This window comes from Thermobia domestica, chromosome 4, assembly GCF_964235325.1.
Source record: "Thermobia domestica chromosome 4, izTheDome1.hap1.1, whole genome shotgun sequence".
In the NCBI taxonomy this organism is placed as follows: Eukaryota; Metazoa; Arthropoda; class Insecta; order Zygentoma; family Lepismatidae; genus Thermobia; species Thermobia domestica.
The window spans coordinates 325,400,638-325,417,652 of NC_137457.1; the positions used below are offsets into that span (position 1 = coordinate 325,400,638).

General features: G+C 34.3%; 1 protein-coding gene across 1 annotated transcript in view; it reads right to left on the minus strand.

The window, feature by feature from the left end:
• Positions 1–1,321: 1,321 nt before the first annotated feature.
• Positions 1,322–17,015, minus strand: part of LOC145683565 (putative gustatory receptor 28b) — a 37,027-nt gene continuing 21,333 nt past the window's right edge. The window contains exons 2-4 of the mRNA XM_081754913.1: positions 9,086–9,154; positions 5,935–6,024; positions 1,322–2,008 (exon numbers count right to left, since the gene is read on the minus strand). Coding sequence (XP_081611039.1) covers positions 1,937–2,008; positions 5,935–6,024; positions 9,086–9,154 — 231 coding nt within the window. The 3' untranslated portion in view covers positions 1,322–1,936. The remainder of the gene's footprint in view (positions 2,009–5,934; positions 6,025–9,085; positions 9,155–17,015) is intronic.

A 17,015-nucleotide genomic window follows, 5' to 3' on the forward strand; every position in this document is an offset into this window, starting at 1 on the left:
GTCCTTATATTGAATCTACAGAGTGATTCTTTTAAAAATCACGGATTTCATTTCCGTCTAGAATTTCTAAGAGAAGTCCGATTTTCATGCGGTTTGTGGCAAATGATCAAAGAAGGATGGGAGATTTATGGAACCGTGTTCATTGGTTTAAATTCATCCGAGATAATGTCGTCCACGCCTCAAGAAAAACCGCAAATATTCGCCAGTGTACATTACAATTGGAATCAAGTGTGGTGCGGTGAGAAGATTTGGGTTTTCTTCGTACCTGAAAACCTCGCCATGGTCAATAAGAATAAGAAATAGGAAACTGGGCCACTGTATTGGGAATTGCGCTGTACAATTCTGTGCTACTGTGTGAGTATAATCAGGGCACAGTGAGAATAGTGTACTTTTTTTTGAGCAACAAGAGTTTATCGTTAAAAGTGTTTCGTAAATGGAATCTGTTGTTGCTTCGCAAAGGTCATTTAGAAACAAATTTGCCTCACGTTCTGTCACAAATAGTAACATAATGTATCTATGGTCGCTAGTGAATAAATTGGAAGAAACAGGATCGCTTCTGAGTGAGACAAGGAAGCATCAGACCCTGTAGGCAGCTCTTGTGGAAAATGTCATTTATCGACCCCTTGGGTCACCCAAGAAATCTCTCCGTTGTTTGTCGCATGACATCGGCTGTAGCTATTCAACATGGGATTTTTGGGCTTAATTTTTATTCTGCAATTTCGCTTCAAAAATCCAAAATCTCATTCCAATTGCAAGATACACTGGCGAATATTTGCTGTTTTTCTTGAGTTGTAGCCGATATTACTCCGGATGAATTTAAACCAGTAAACAGTCCCATAAATCTCCAATCCTTACTTAATCATTTGCCACAAACCGCATGAAAATCGAACCTCAGTTAGAAATTTTAGACCCAAATGAAATCCGTGAGTTTAAAAAAAAAACACTCTTATTGATGGAAGATTTAACTTAATATATAATAGTATTCTTTTGAGCCCGCAGTGGCTCGGTAATCGACCACTTAAGTCTCCGATATGGGGTACTCGATTGCCAAGTGGGACTTCCTGGAGTTCTTCTGTTTCCTTCTACTTTCCTTATCATCGCCATGACCTTCTTCCTTAGCCTCCAAGCATAATCCTAGAATGGTAAATTCTAAAAGAAATATTGCTCTTTTCTTAGAACAAGAAAATATAAGTAAATGTAGTTACATGGACATCATTAGTGTTCCCAAAGAAAACCGAAATGATGTAAAATTGATATCAAGTAGTAATAGCATTATCAGATGTGAGAAAGAATATTTTATATGTAAAATTTCAATATCGCAATGTTTTATTTGAAGATACAAAACTATGAATGATGAAATAATTTCATTTCCATGTGTTGACTATGTTAATAATCACAGAACACTAGTTTCGTCTCAAATATATTTATTTTTTCATTCAAATTAACTTCGTCTATAACTGTCACTCTCTGCTTTGTACATAGTAAAATTAATATCTTGCACTTCCCAGGGGCGGATCCAGGACCGACTTCTAGGGGGCGGTGGGTTGTCATACTGCTACTTTTAAGGGATCCAAACTTTGGGGAGGGGTTTTATTTATATATATAAAATAAGAAAGTTTCCTCTTCTGGGGGGGCGATCGTCTCCCCTGGATCCGCCCCTGGCACTTCCTCAATAGTGCAGTTACTCAATTATCTTGCACTCAAATTTTCTTCATAAGCATTGAATTTCAACGATTTTTTTCTCTTTAGTTATCACCAATGAGTTCTGTTCACTGCACTGAACGAGATCCATGACCAATAATATGACAATATTGTATTACCTTTTCTAGAGTTTGTGAATCTAACTTTTGCCATATCACACTTTGCCTCACAACACTCTTCAGGAATCGTTCGCTTATTTCTTCTATATGATGTGTCTTTGAGTATATCCATTTCTTCATCTGTTATGTTGATTTGAAACTTGAAACCCAACCAAAATGACCAAGTATGTTGCCAAGATAACACCAATCTGTAATTGAATTAACAACAAATAAATAAAAAATAAATAAACCATAACTCTAATATCATACGGATTTATAAAACACAAGGATGCAAGTGTGTCACCCTAATTCTTAATAGTAAACTGTTAAAATAATATGTATCGCTAGCTGCGCTGTCTGTCTGCCCGACACCAATAGATGTTGCTAACGAGCAAACAATTTGCTGCTTTAAAACTGTTGTGATTATTTAATTGCAATTAATTAACGGCAACTTTAATTGCAATTACACTCCTTCGATTTAATTATTTCAAAATAAGACAAAAGTCGTAAGCATATTTACATTTAAGCATTAATATTTGCGTATTTCTACAGTAATATATTGTAACGACATAGTATTTTTTTCTATTATGAGGTGTGTCTGTGCACATACTAATCAAATTCTTTCATTATATATTTTTCTTTCTTTAATTGTCATCAATTCTATCTTTTCCTTATCTGTAGTTCTTCAGTTCACTTAAGTGGCATTTTGTCTGGTTGCTATACACTTAAAAGCCAATAGCAAGAGCACATAAGGAAGTTATAGTCAAAACAATAAACAGATTTTATTTATCTTTGTGTATACACCGACATGTAGAACTCTGTCCTTATTACCTTTCTACATAGCCATATGGATAGTTTTCTCTTTTTTAAGTACGTTTATCCACACAATACGAAAAGTTCTGTTTTAAGTACCTTTCTACATTCACGTGAAAAGTTACGTTCCAAGTAATTTTGCGCAACCCATATGAGAACTTGTGATTGAAGTAACTTTGTCTACGCTCATGTGAAAAGTTTTGATATAAGTAACTTTGTGCACACTCATATTAAAAGTTCTGTTTTAGGTATGTTTACACAGTGCTACGTGCATAAGCGCTGACGCAAATGAAACATTGGAGAGACTCAAGCTTTTCCTATACGGCAACCAGTGGCGTATTTAGGGGGGTGGCTTCCGGGCTTAAGCCCCCCCCGAAATCTTACTTAGTATAGTGAAGTAAATGAAATATCTTGCAGAATTTTCACATTTCCAGGCAAAGCTCCCCCCCCCCCCCGAAAGTTAGCAAAGCCCCTCCCGAAACAAAATTGTAAATACGCCACTGACGGCAACAGAGCTTTTTTTCGAATAGGAACAAATACTTTTCAAGATTAGGCAAGTGTTTCTTCCAGGCATACTTTCGGGGATGCTCATTAATTGTCCTCACCTTAACTAAGATAAATTAAACTGCGATTACGTTATTTTGTGCTGAACATGTCGTTTAAGAGGTCATATCAAACGAATATTCGTCTATATCATCCAGGAAACTGTATTCAAATCCAGAATGTTCAACATACTTTCATATGTAGATCAAAGGAGGGAATATTAGAACAGCAGTATAAATTATCTGTTTTGTTTTTCTCATTCTTTCAATGACCACTGTAACAATTTGTATGAAGACGGTGCAAGATATCATAGCATCGAGACTTTCTGTTACAGCTGTGAAAGTGGTGAGGGATAAAAGTTCAATTGTGAAGTTGCCAGAAATTTCTGCTCTCTGTATTTAATTTTAATGAATATTATTTATATTTAATAAACGTAGATTCCTATCTCCAAAGCATGGCGCTTCCTCGGGTTGCGAATCGAAGAGAAAGCTTCTAGTTATAGAAGTTAGCTGAGAACGTATTGAATAAGCAGACGATCCTCCAGCTTGGGGGGTTTGGTGTGAGGATAACAACCTGTAACATAGGCTCTTGTTCAAAAAGATTCAGAGAAGCCTGCAACCAGGACTGATAACTCGGCACGACCTCAACAAAGTATGTGGACATGATATTTCGAGTATGGAATATAAACTATACAAATGAATGGCTCGGAATGAGAACATGGTAAGTGACAATTGTGCTAATTTTGAATTGAATAGTTTCCCGCGTTGCCAGAAAACATATCGCATAGAATGCAGTTTTACTATAATAGTAAACATCTCTATGAGTTGTATTTGCTAAATAAACATAAAACGTTGAATTGAGAATTTTTCACTCATATATAAAACTTAACTATCTTTAAAGTTGCATTTGTCATTTGCCTATTTTTTCTCCCGAGTTCTTCAAATATTCAGGAAATACGGTAGTCATTTGCTTGAGTGATATCCATGTCACGTGCAGAGAATATACGTAATTTGATTTTCATTCCTTTTTTGTCTTATTTAGAAGTTTAAAAATAATGTGAACTTAAAGCAATCTTGCTGCCCTATGAGAGAATACGTATGTATTCTGATTTCAGAATCGAGAAATTATTTCCAAGGCACATATACAACAGTTATTGTTGTTTCTCTTATCTTGATAGAAAACTGTCGTCAGTGTTGCCACAGTCCTAGCTCTAGAGTGGGCTGAAAAATAGTACCAAATTTAAACAAAAAGGGCTGAATTCATTTTTTGTCTAAAAGTAAAATACACGTATTTTTGCCCACGTATGATCATCCCTGATCTAACTTTAGGCCTATACATAAAGTTTGTTACAACGCGTCGATATAGATCTCTAAAACGCAGAAATGTTCGGGTATTTTTGTATTCGTCAATATGGCGTCACTAGTAAACAACTTAGCCCGGTAAACCGGCAACTACGTCAATGTATTTTTTTTTTTTTTTTTTTGTGCTAAACCATGGCGTTGGTGGGATGACGGTCCCGGGCGCCGAAGTAAGGGGCCGCAAAATTCGGAAGGAATATATATATATATAAAATTGAAGAAAATTTTATTACGCTTCGCGCCAACCATAGTGGCGCTTTGCGGCTGGTATATCGACCTCAGTCATGTGTACGGGGACGCCGATGTATATTCTTGTCCAGGCGCTGATTTTCCACGGTACGGCACTGGTGCTATTATTGTTTTGATGTTTTATAATCTTTTCAACGACACATAAATTATAGACTTACATCAGCACCTGCTTGTCTTCTTCAGAATATGCAACACTTGATTCAACGTGTGTGTACTTAAAAAAAAATCCAAGCTAAAATTTCCATCACACTGCTTCTCTCTCGTCTCCTTCCTGCGCGGCGCGGATGCGCCCATCTAGCGTCATTTGTTTCCTACTATAGTTTGAATTACGAATTTTCCACATGAAGTATGTAGCGTTATGCGGTGCAACGTCATAGAATGAATGTTCACCAGCATTTCTTAAGAGTGCAACACAGTATGAGTAACGTGAACTTTTGAAAATGTGACAATATTTGTTAAATGGTGCTGAATTGGGTAGAATTGTACCAACTTTTTCACAAAAGGGGCTGAAAATGCCAGCGTGGTACCAACGGGCCGATGAATGACAAAAAGGGCTGAATCTGGTACAATTGTACCAAGTGTGGCAACAGAGACTGTCGTTTTCAACTGGTCAATGTAATTTACGATGTAGAAGCACAAGATTAACCCGGGAATACATAGAAAAAACGACATGCATTTACACACCGTGGAATGCTAGAGCATTCCAGATACTTCTTATCTTCTTTATTAGATTTATGAAATGAACAAGCAATGGTATTTGACAAAATGTTTATAACGAACCAAAGTAAGTTATTCACAACATTTTAGCACACAAATTCTTTATTCTACGTGGAAATCGGCTTCTGACACTGAACAGTATGCTTTGTTTTTTCTCTCTCGAGCTCCGGGTCAAAGATAGCATCTGCCTTTGCATAGATGAAGCCATCGTCAAATCTGGAATTCTCGAAGTACTAGGCCTGCACACAGACATTATTCTATATCCAAATTATAATGTTTTAAAACTTAAATTTATATTAACATAAAACTAGTACATTAACAAATAGGTGGAGCTCTACAGCACTTCGGCAGTACATCACTTCGATCCAGTTGAACAATCATTGCACTCACTGAATGACTAAACAACCATCTACGTTAAGCAGTTTTACATAAAAATAATATCAACCAATACTTACCACAGTAAGCAAAGTGAAATTCACAGGGAAGAATCCGTAGGCAGTAAACATCACTTTCCGATAACTTACTTGGCTTATAAATAGTTGTAGCTGCAAAATTAGAAAGAAAAACAAATTAATGTGTGTATTCGCCATAATTTTCACAAGACCTTTATAATTCAATAAATAAGACTTGTCATGGATATGTTTAGTTGAAGGGGTCAGGAAGTACGTTATAAATGGAAGATTTACAGGAGAAATGAGCTGAAGTGAGGGAATTGTAATTCATTGATGGCTCATTTAAGACTGAAACCGTAGTACATGTTGTCGAAATGAGAAATGCAAGGTGCTGTAGAGAGAATGTACTTACCGGAAGTGAACTAAGGGAATATGAAGACAAATATGCAAGTAGTTAGCCCTAACTTAACCTAACCTAACCTAAATTAACCTAATATTAACAGAAATAAGCGAAATTTTATCATTGTTTCGAAAATAAGGTTGGACCCCTTTAGGCCTATATATATATATATATATTGTAAAAAAGACAACATATGTTTAAGTTGATTTTTCTCCATTTTTAAAAATGTGGGTTAGACCACTGTTGCGCTCACCCCCTGAATTTATCCCTCTACAAGCTGTTTCCTTCATTGCCCTCGTGCCGTAGTTGAAAGAATATGCTCCTAGTAATCATAAGATTGGTGGTTTACGTTCACCCGGGCATACTTTTTCTTCTTTTTTTAGTATTTTAGATTCGCCTTAATGGCATGAAACACATTAAAGCCAATCAGGTTCAGTTACTGACTAAACGTGCTGTAGTCACATTTGTACATCCCAAAGAGATCTTCATTGGACGATTCCACTGTATAGTCAGCGTTATCACCAGTATTTCCAGTTTGCCATGACTCAATAATTTGACCGGAAGCATTTTCGCGGATCCCAAGAAAATTTCAGATATCCTCTGATTTTATTCCCCAACAGAAAGAACATCAAGCGTCATGACTTACATATAACGGAAAGTAAACGCGAACTGCTATTGGCCCTTCGTATTCGAGCGTGCTAGCACAATATACTAGTAACGAAAATTTTTGGCGTGGGTTTAAACCCTGACCAAGGAAAGTTTTCTTTTATTTTTTTTTTTAATTTTCATAACACTTTTTTTCATTAAATAAGATTGAAAATAATACTCAGAAAAGTGATTTACCGATTACTTTTTAAAATTTTCATCTTTCTTTTTTCATTAAAATAAGCTTGAAGTTTTACTATAGGATCCATTGTAAAAGTAGTAGTAGTAATAGTAGTAATAAAAGTAGTAGTAGTAGTACTAGTAGTAGAAGTAATAGTAGTAGTAGTAGTAATAGTAGTAGTAATAGTAATAGTAATAATAATAATAATAGTAGTAGTAGCAGTAGTAGTTGTTGTTGTTGTAGTAGTAGTAGTAGTAATAGTGAAAGTGGTAGTAGTAGTAATAGTATTAGTAGTAGTAGTAATAGTAGCAGTAGTAGAAATAATAGTATTAGTAGTAAAAGTAGTAGTAGTAGTAGTAGTAGTAATAGAAGTAGTAGTAGTAGTAGTAAAAGTAGTAGTAGTAGTAGTAGTAGGAACGGGTTAGAAACCCCGCAGGGGTTGGTTGGGTTCTATCCTCTAGCCCAAGTATTTCTGCACATTTTACATGACAAACTTAAAACAGCTGGCTAGGGTAGCGCTCGAATGCTGAAAGTCTTGGGATTAGCGCAAATGCGACCGGGAACAATTTTTTTACCCCTCCTCCTCTGTGTTGCAGTAGTCCCGGTATTTGCATGAAGATCCTGCAACACCTTTGCAAGACTACAATCCAAGTCTCTTTGTTAAGTACGCATTCAATGCTATTGAGTTATCCGTCGTTCGAATGACGAAGTTACTCCCAAAGACGAAATTACTCCGTTTAACGGTACATAACAGTGAGTTACAGAAAATAATATGAGGGCTAAAACACACAAAAACTGAAAATTAAAAAAAAAACTTTTCCAACACAGCGCCCCGATAGATAAAGTTTACGGTAAATGCGCTGAAGCGCTAGTGGGTGTGTGAAATTTTCGGCATTGGTGTGTGTGTTTCATCGTAACCCAAAATATTTTTCGTGAGTCTAGGGGATAAAATGTTCAAAGAACTTCGTAAACCTAATTGTTCGCGAACCAAGGAGTTCTAAAACCTAACGTCCACTGTGTGTTAGTTAAATTTTCCGTATGGGGTAGCCTACTATGCTAGGATGCCAAGAAAAGTTGTCAATCCGAAATAGCGCTCTATAAAGAATGCAAATGTGATTATGGATAAGAATGTAAGGAGCTAGTTGGATTAGAAATATTTCGTTGGGAACAAGAAGATAGTACTAAGTAATTAACTAAGAAGAGGAAATAAATTAATTATGAAAATAATTAAGGCTAGTCTTAAACGGAAGCATTTATCGTAGCATTTCTCGTAGCAAAAATCGTATCATCGATATCCTACCGTGTAAAGTAGCGAATGCTATAGCATTTTCCATGACATGGCATATCCTATGGCATTTCTTGTCGATAGAACCTATTCTATTTCGTACCATTTTTCCCAGCATTTGTGGTCCGATTGCAGCGCCGTGGTGTGTTAAAAAGAAGCGAAAGATTTTGTGCCAAATATCCATGCTCTTTATTTTGTGTGGGGAAATTGAATTGTAGTAAAGAAAAATGAGTTGGAGTAGGGATGCTATTAAAAATATGAGGAGCATTCTTGTTTGTACTATAATAAGCATATACGACAAAGGCCTTTAGATGAAATAGCCACTGAAATCTCTATTTTTAGTTTCGAAACCATAATTGCGCTCTTCTCCAGTGGTTTGTTTGCTACGTCACGACAAGATGCTTTTCAAACTGTTACCGTGTAAAAACCCGTATATTTTGATGCCATAGACTATTATACGAGATTTTTGGCAGCACATCTGCTACGAGAAATCCTACGATAAGTGCTTCCGTATAAGACTAGCCCAAGATAATAGTATGTTGTGAGAGAGGGAATGAAAAGAAAGCCTTATATATACCTACCTTTATACCTAATATAAAAGTATTAAATATGGTCGTGAATCTCGATATTTTTTGACTATTCAGTTTCAATAGTTCACTTACAAACTTCAACAGCTTTATGCATTAGAAAATATATTACTTACTTTCTCTCTTGCAGGAGTAGAGATCTTCCCATCTTGAAGTTTATGAACTAAAATACCAATCTCATTGGACTGTAAAGACAAAACAAAAATTATTGTCATTTAATAATAATGTTCACAATAGCTTATGCAGAAAATTTTAAGGGTTGATAGTAACAGTAATAGTAAATTAAATACTATTAGTATGTCAGGTAAAACAACATTTCGTAATGACATAACCTACAGTATTCCAAAAGAATCGTCTACATCAGCATCCAACTAATTAACTGCTTTCTATTTTAGATTGGTCTAAATTATGACAAGCGAAACCATAGAGAGGTACTGCGTGTTGAGTTGTTAAACCGTCTAATGAAAAACGTGCTAAACCACAAAGTATATCTGTACAACAGATGAAAAAGGTCTTTCTGTGTCTTAATTTCTAATACTAAACTTTGTAGTTTTATTTCCTTAATGAAGTTAGGTTTTCAAGATATTTGTTCACATTTTTTGCTATCTATAAATGAAAAATTGATTTAAACAAAATTATATTTTTCTCCAAAAGGTAATAATAGAAAAGAATTATCTTTTAACAAGTAAGATATATTTCAGTTTAATATTTTGAATTATTACGAACATATACAAATTGTTTCTCTTATAAATGAAAGGGTAAATATTATGCAGCAAGCATACCTGTGTTCCTAAAGCTTTACAAGGAAACTTCCTGAAATGCTCGTTCCTCGCACGAAGTAAATAGGTGTGTGGACAATATTTGAACCCCTTTCCCCCCGTTGGATACACATTTCAATGAAAGTATAATTATAAAAGCCCATAAGATACTCTGGTTTTAGCATATGTTTTGAACTAACGTACTCCATTGGAATACACTCCTTAATCCATGTGACAAAACAAAATCCTTGAGGAGGAAGATATGTTCCAAGACTTATTTCAAACAGGTAATTCGTTTCCCGTTATGTAGAAATGTAAAAATTGCAACTTCCGCGCCCTCTAAATCGAAATTTTGGAAGATAATGGGGCGCATGTCTACTTATTTGTAATGAGGAATCTAAATACAACTATTCGTCTTCCCAACTTGAGACACTCTTAACATACTGTATTTACTGCATTAATTTTCAACACCATAACCCTTTAGAGCACATCCTTTAACTTTTTCGTTTATTTTTGATGAGATTATATGCCGAGTTTCATTTTCCTAATTTCAGGAATTTCCATGATATCTTGTTCTTGATAAGACATTTGAATCACCTTTCCACCCTTATCTCTCTACTTTTTTCTTCTAATCCTTTCTTATTCATTGTTCTCTTAACAAAAGGAACGTTCTGTTCAAATCTCATATTTCTACATGCTTCTATATTAACACCGCATGAGCTTTTAGTTCATCGTTTTCACTCTTTTATATAATCGTACACATTGCCCCCCTTTCCCTTCAACAAGCGTAATTTTCGAAAACGCTAAAAAAATACGTTTCTCTTACTTTTAATTAAGAGTTCATTCAACTTACGCGAATTCTTACATTAAGTTCTTTCTGATTAAATAATGGGAAACCTTAATATTAAACAATTTGTCACCATTACCCTCTTCAGAATCGAAACTTTCACAGACGCTGAAATTCTTTTTTTATTTAAGAGCGTTTTCTAATTATTTATAAGAATTTAATTACTTTTCTTAAGAACTTATATATCGATTTTTATATCAGCAACTTAAGAGCCAGACTCACTAAAAGTAATACCAATTTTGCCTTTTTCCTTTTGCTTGTTTATTCATAAGTGAAAGGAGATAATGAAATGCAACTTACCACAATCATATATAATGTTATTCAGCAACAGAAAATATGAACCTGAAGATTTTTCAGTGCTGCCATCCATAGAAATTACAGTGTTCTCAGAATAACAATTCCCCCAAAATCTAAGTTAATGCAGCGACTATAGAGAAACGAACTCTGCTGCATTTGATTACGTTTCATGTTGTTTTGGTATCCTGCAAACTACTTTTTCAATATTATTGTTTAATTTTAAAAACTGTATGTTAAAATTGTTTTGTTTATTACAAACTAAATGCAGCTATTATTAAAAGAGTAGTTCAGAGAATTCCAAGATAACATGATACGTAATCAAATGCAGTTGAGTTCCTTCCTGTATAATGTCTGTCTTAACTTAGATTTTGGGAGAAATGTTATTCTGGCAACAATGTAATTTCTATGGATGGTAACACTGAAAATTTACGAGATTTATATTTTCTGTTGCAGAATAACGTTATCAGTGATTGTGGTAAGTTATGTTTCATTATCACTTTTCACTTATGTATAAACAAGCAAAAGAAAAATGGCAAATTTTGTATTATTTTTACTAAGTCGGGCTCTTAAGGAAATTCAGACTGAGAATTTTCTCAATAAATAAATAAAAATTTTGATTTTTAGTAAGGACCACCTTCTTCCTCCCTAATGAGCAGAATTTTTCAGTATACTAAAGCATGTTTGCCAGTATTTGTATTTAAGAGTTAATATACCGACTTTCACTTCCCTAACTTAAGCAAAATCCCACATATGACACTTTGTGAATAAAGTAATGGAAATTGCAATATTATATATATATATCCCGTCTTTCTCTCCTTAGCAGAGGGATTTTTTTTTATGCTGAAAGATGTACTGTCTTATATTTAGTCAAGAGTTTATAAACTGAATTTTTAGACTTTCACAAACGAATCCTCACCTTAGACACTTTCTCAGTGAAGAAAAGGAAATTTGAATGGTTTACATAATAGCATCTCTAACCACAATAACCTTCATTTTCCCTCTTAACAGCCTGATCTTTGAAAACAGTGAAATATGTGTACCTTTATTTTTATAAAAGAGTTATAAAGCGAATACCTCATCTTCAACTTAAGGAAAACCCCACACACTGTGGTTCGGATTCCACGTGAATCAGTAGGTCCCGTCTCATATAGCCTTGCTGCAGAAAAGGGACGAATCAACTCAATTCAAACCCTACATTCACCACTTAGTAAATAAACAAAAGAGAACTTCAATATTATAGAAATTGGACCAAGGTAAATTTGAGTATTTTATAAATGCCCCCTTAAGAGTTGAATTTTGAAAACGCTAAAAACACGTATTCTATTATTTATAATGAAGCATTCATATGCCAAGTTGCATCTCTCTAACGTCAGTAATTCGTGAGATACACTATTCGTAGGGAATTTTGAACTCCTCTTAACTCCCTTAGAATGGATACTTCCAAAAATTCTTCTTTAACACACACTTTTATGACAAAAAGAGTATTCTCTCCAAATTTCACATTAATATCTCTAACAAGATGGATTGGACGATGATGAGTCACCCACTTCTATTCTTTTATATACCAGTGTGAATAGAAATGAATATTGCGCAGTTCTGACTGTGTGTCCTATTAATACTTTGTGGTGCACAAACCCGAGTGCGTAAGTTTTCACTCGGTTCTCCCGCTTTACCGTACTTCCTTCGTTCCACCATTTTGTTCATTCTCAACTTCACCGTCTTCCTTATCCTTGGACCATAATCATGAGGTGCTAAAACATATTAGCAATAAGCTTAGTCAAGACATATTCACTAGTACATTGAGTTGGATGCACTTGGCTCCAGGCCCGTATTCACCGGGGGTCTAGGAGACCGGACTCCCCTAAACTTTTGCTGGCCCCCTCTAAAATTTTCACGCTAGGCTTCCAAATGAACAATAATATGGTGATGAACTATAATATGGTTGGATCGGGCCTCCTCTAACTTCTACCTCCCCCTCTACATTTTTGGGCTGCCTACTGGCCTTCTAGGCTCCAAGCCAGTATAGGCTTTTTTGGTGCACTAGGCTTCGGATTTAACTGTCGGTGCCATAACTTTCAAATTTTAGCACAATATGGTGGTTCGGATTCTACAAACTGTAGGTGTACATAGAGGAAGCTCTAGAAAGTAAAAACTGGGGCAGCAATCAGAACCCAGATTTTGGAAGAGATATATCATGAGTTTGCTCTAAACTTTCAAATATATATAAATAATAACTTCAATTATTTTCATCACTCAAAAACCTGCGGGACTAGGCCCTCCGGCTGCAGGCTAGATTCGTTTCTGGGTTTACATCTCATGTAACTTTGGCGCTGAAAAGGTATGCTAAACTGTAACTAATCTACCAAAATAAGCAAAAAAAGGCATGTTAAACTGTAACTAATCTACCAAAATAAGCAAAAAAGGGTATGTTAAACTGTAACTAATCTACCAAAATAAGCAAAAAAGGCAGGTTAAACTGTAACTAATCTACCAAAATAAGCAAACAGGCGTGTTAAACTGTAACTAATCTACCAAAATAAGCAAAAAGGGCATGTTAAACTGTAACTAATCTACCACAATAAGCAAAAAGGCATGTTAAACTGTAACTAATCTACCACAATAAGCAAAAAGGCATGTTAAACTGTAACTAATCTACCGAAATAAGCAAAAGGCATGTTAAACTGTAACTAATCTACCAAAATAAGCAAAAAAGGCATGTTAAACTGTAACTAATCTACCAAAATAAGCAAAAAAAGGGCATGTTAAACTGTAACTAATCTACCAAAATAAGCAAAAAGGGCAGGTTAAACTGTAACTCATCTACCAAAATAAGCAAAAAAGGGCATGTTAAACTGTAACTAATCTACCAAAATAAGCAAAAAGGGCATGTTAAACTGTAACTAATCTACCACAATAAGCAAAAAGGCATGTTAAACTGTAACTAATCTACCAAAATAAGCTAAATGGCATGTTAAACTGTAACTAATCTACCAAAATAAGCAAAAAGACATGTTAAACTGTAACTAATCTACCAAAATAATCAAAAAGGTATGTTAAACTGTAACTAATCTACCAAAATAAGCAAAAAAGGGCATGTTAAACTGTAACTAATCTACCACAATAAGCAAAAAGGCATGTTAAACTGTAACTAATCTACCAAAATAAGCAAAAAGGCATGTTAAACTGTAACTAATCTACCAAAATAAGCAAAAAAAGGCAGGTTAAACTGTAACTAATCTACCACAATAAGCAAAAAGGCATGTTAAACTGTAACTAATCTACCACAATAAGCAAAAAGGCATGTTAAACTGTAACTAATCTACCGAAATAAGCAAAAGGCAAGTTAAACTGTAACTAATCTACCAAAATAAGCAAAAAAAGGCATGTTAAACTGTAACTAATCTACCAAAATAAGCAAAAAAGGGAATGTTAAACTGTAACTAATCTACCAAAATAAGCAAAAAGGGAATGTTAAACTGTAACTCATCTACCAAAATAAGCAAAAAAGGGCATGTTAAACTGTAACTAATCTACCAAAATAAGCAAAAAGGGCATGTTAAACTGTAACTAATCTACCAAAATAAGCAAAAAAGGGCATGTTAAACTGTAACTAATCTACCAAAATAAGCAAAATGGCATGTTAAACTGTAACTAATCTACCAAAATAAGCAAAAAGGCATGTTAAACTGTAACTAATCTACCAAAATAAGCAAAAAGGTATGTTAAACTGTAACTAATCTACCAAAATAAGCAAAAAAGGCATGTTAAACTGTAACTAATCTACCAAAATAAGCAAAGTCAAAAATATACATCGGGTGACAACAGAAAATAGATTATTATTTTAAGCTACATTTTGAAAATATAGTATTTAAGGGAAACAGTTAAACCTCGCCTCATTAACGTGTGGTATTTTGCTTAAATTCCGTGTTTAGGCGTTCTGATTATTATTTTTTTTAATTTTCTGCCTCAAATTAATAAATAATATGATGAGGTAATACCTATAATATCTTCACCGTGACTCGACTTCTCACCGAAATATGCATTTCATTTTGAATTCTTAAAGATTCTCAATGTTTATTAAAAAGAAAAAGAAAAAAGAAAGAAAGAAAACAAAATGGAAGTTGCATTTACCTATGATTGCTATACACAGAACATGAACCTATTGATTGCATGAGTTGGCGTTCAACTCCACCTTTCACCGCCAAGGTTATGAAATAATCAATAAATGTCATGAAGCAAATCTATGTAAATAAAAACAGATGTGACTGTATTTGTAACTACGTACCTCTTTGAACCACCCAACCAATCTCGATCAAATTTTCAATATAGAGAGGTTCGGGCCTGGGATGGTTTCTACCATTTCGCTTTGATGGTGCAACTTAGGGTTGGGAGAGAGGGAGATATTTAAACGTTATCGAAAATGACCTACATTAATGTCGAATCCATAATTTTACGGGGTCTCTGAGATGAACAGTGACACTTCCGATGCCATTTGAAAGCAAATTCGGCCTCACAACTTGGGGAAAGAAGAAGGAAGGGAAGGGGGATATGATCGAAATGGCCGATATTAGTGTCGAATCCAAATATAGCAGTTTTTAGGGATACCAAACACATGAGTTAAGGAGTTCTGCATTTCAAGTTTTTATTTTAACCCAGTGAAGCCAGTAATCTACGCTAGTAAAGTATAAAGTAAATAAATAAATTGCTGTCTAATATGGAACCTGCAAAAAGAGTTCCTAGCAGGAATCAAACGTGGGACTACATATGCAGAAAGTTTAATCGTTAGCCATTGAGCAGTTAAGGTGTTCACATCGACTTATTATTTGATGTAGAATTTAAATAATGTGTATTATCACAGAAAATCAAACACGCCACAAGAGACGGAACTTGTCTTTAAACTAACCACTCAAGTTCCTTTCCAAGACATTGTGTCCCTATTGGATAGCCTTTCAGAGTCCTGTCTGGAATTTTATTAATAAGTACATAATAATTAAAATGACAAATCCCAGGTAGCACATATGAGAGTTCTTGAGTCTTAATTTACTTTAACTCTAACTCTTAACATTGTAACTCGTTTCGTTCAGTTCCAAGTTTTCGATGCCTGAGTAGCGATTTGTTTGTTTATGAGATTTATGAGAGAATGATTGATTTGCTTATGAGATTTATGAAAGAAGGATTGGTTTGTTTATGAGATTTATGAAAAAAGGATTGGTTTGTTTATGAGATTTATGAGAGAATGATTGGTTTGCTTATGAGATTTACGAAAGAATGATTGGTTTGTTTATGAGATTTATGAAAGAATGATTGGTTTGTTTATGAGATTTATGAAAGAATGATTGGTTTGTTTATGAGATTTATGAGAGAATGGTTGGTTTGTTTATAAGATTTATGAGAGAATTATTGGTTTGTTTATGAGATCTATGAGAGAATTATTGGTTTATTTATGAGATTTATGAGAGCATGATTGGTTTGTTTATGAGATTTACGAAAGAGTGATTGGTTTGTTTATGAGATTTATGAGAGAATGGTTGATTTGTTTATGAGACTTATGAAAGAAGGATTGGTTTGTTTATGAGATTTATTAGAGAATGATAGGTTTGTTTATGAGATTTATGAGAGAATTATTGGTTTGTTTATGAGATCTATGAGAGAATTATTGGTTTATTTATGAGATTTATGAGAGTATGATTGGTTTGTTTATGAGATTTACGAAAGAGTGATTGGTTTGTTTATGAGATTTATGAGAGAATGGTTGGTTTGTTTATGAGATTTATGAAAGAAGGATTGGTTTGTTTATGAGATTTATTAGAGAATGATAGGTTTGTTTATGAGATTTATGAGAGAATGATTGGTTTATTTATGAGATTTATGAAAGAATGATTGATTTGTTTATGAGATTTACGAAAGAATGATTAGTTTGTTTATGAGATTTATGAAAGAATGATTGGTTTGTTTATGAGATTTATGAGAGAATGGTTGGTTTGTTTATGAGATTTATGAGAGAATGATTGGTTTGTTTATGAGATCTATGAGAGAATTATTGGTTTATTTATGAGATTTACGAAAGAATGATTGGTTTGTTTATGAGATTTACGAAAGAATGATTGGTTTGTTTATGAGATCTACGAGAGAATGGTTGGTTTG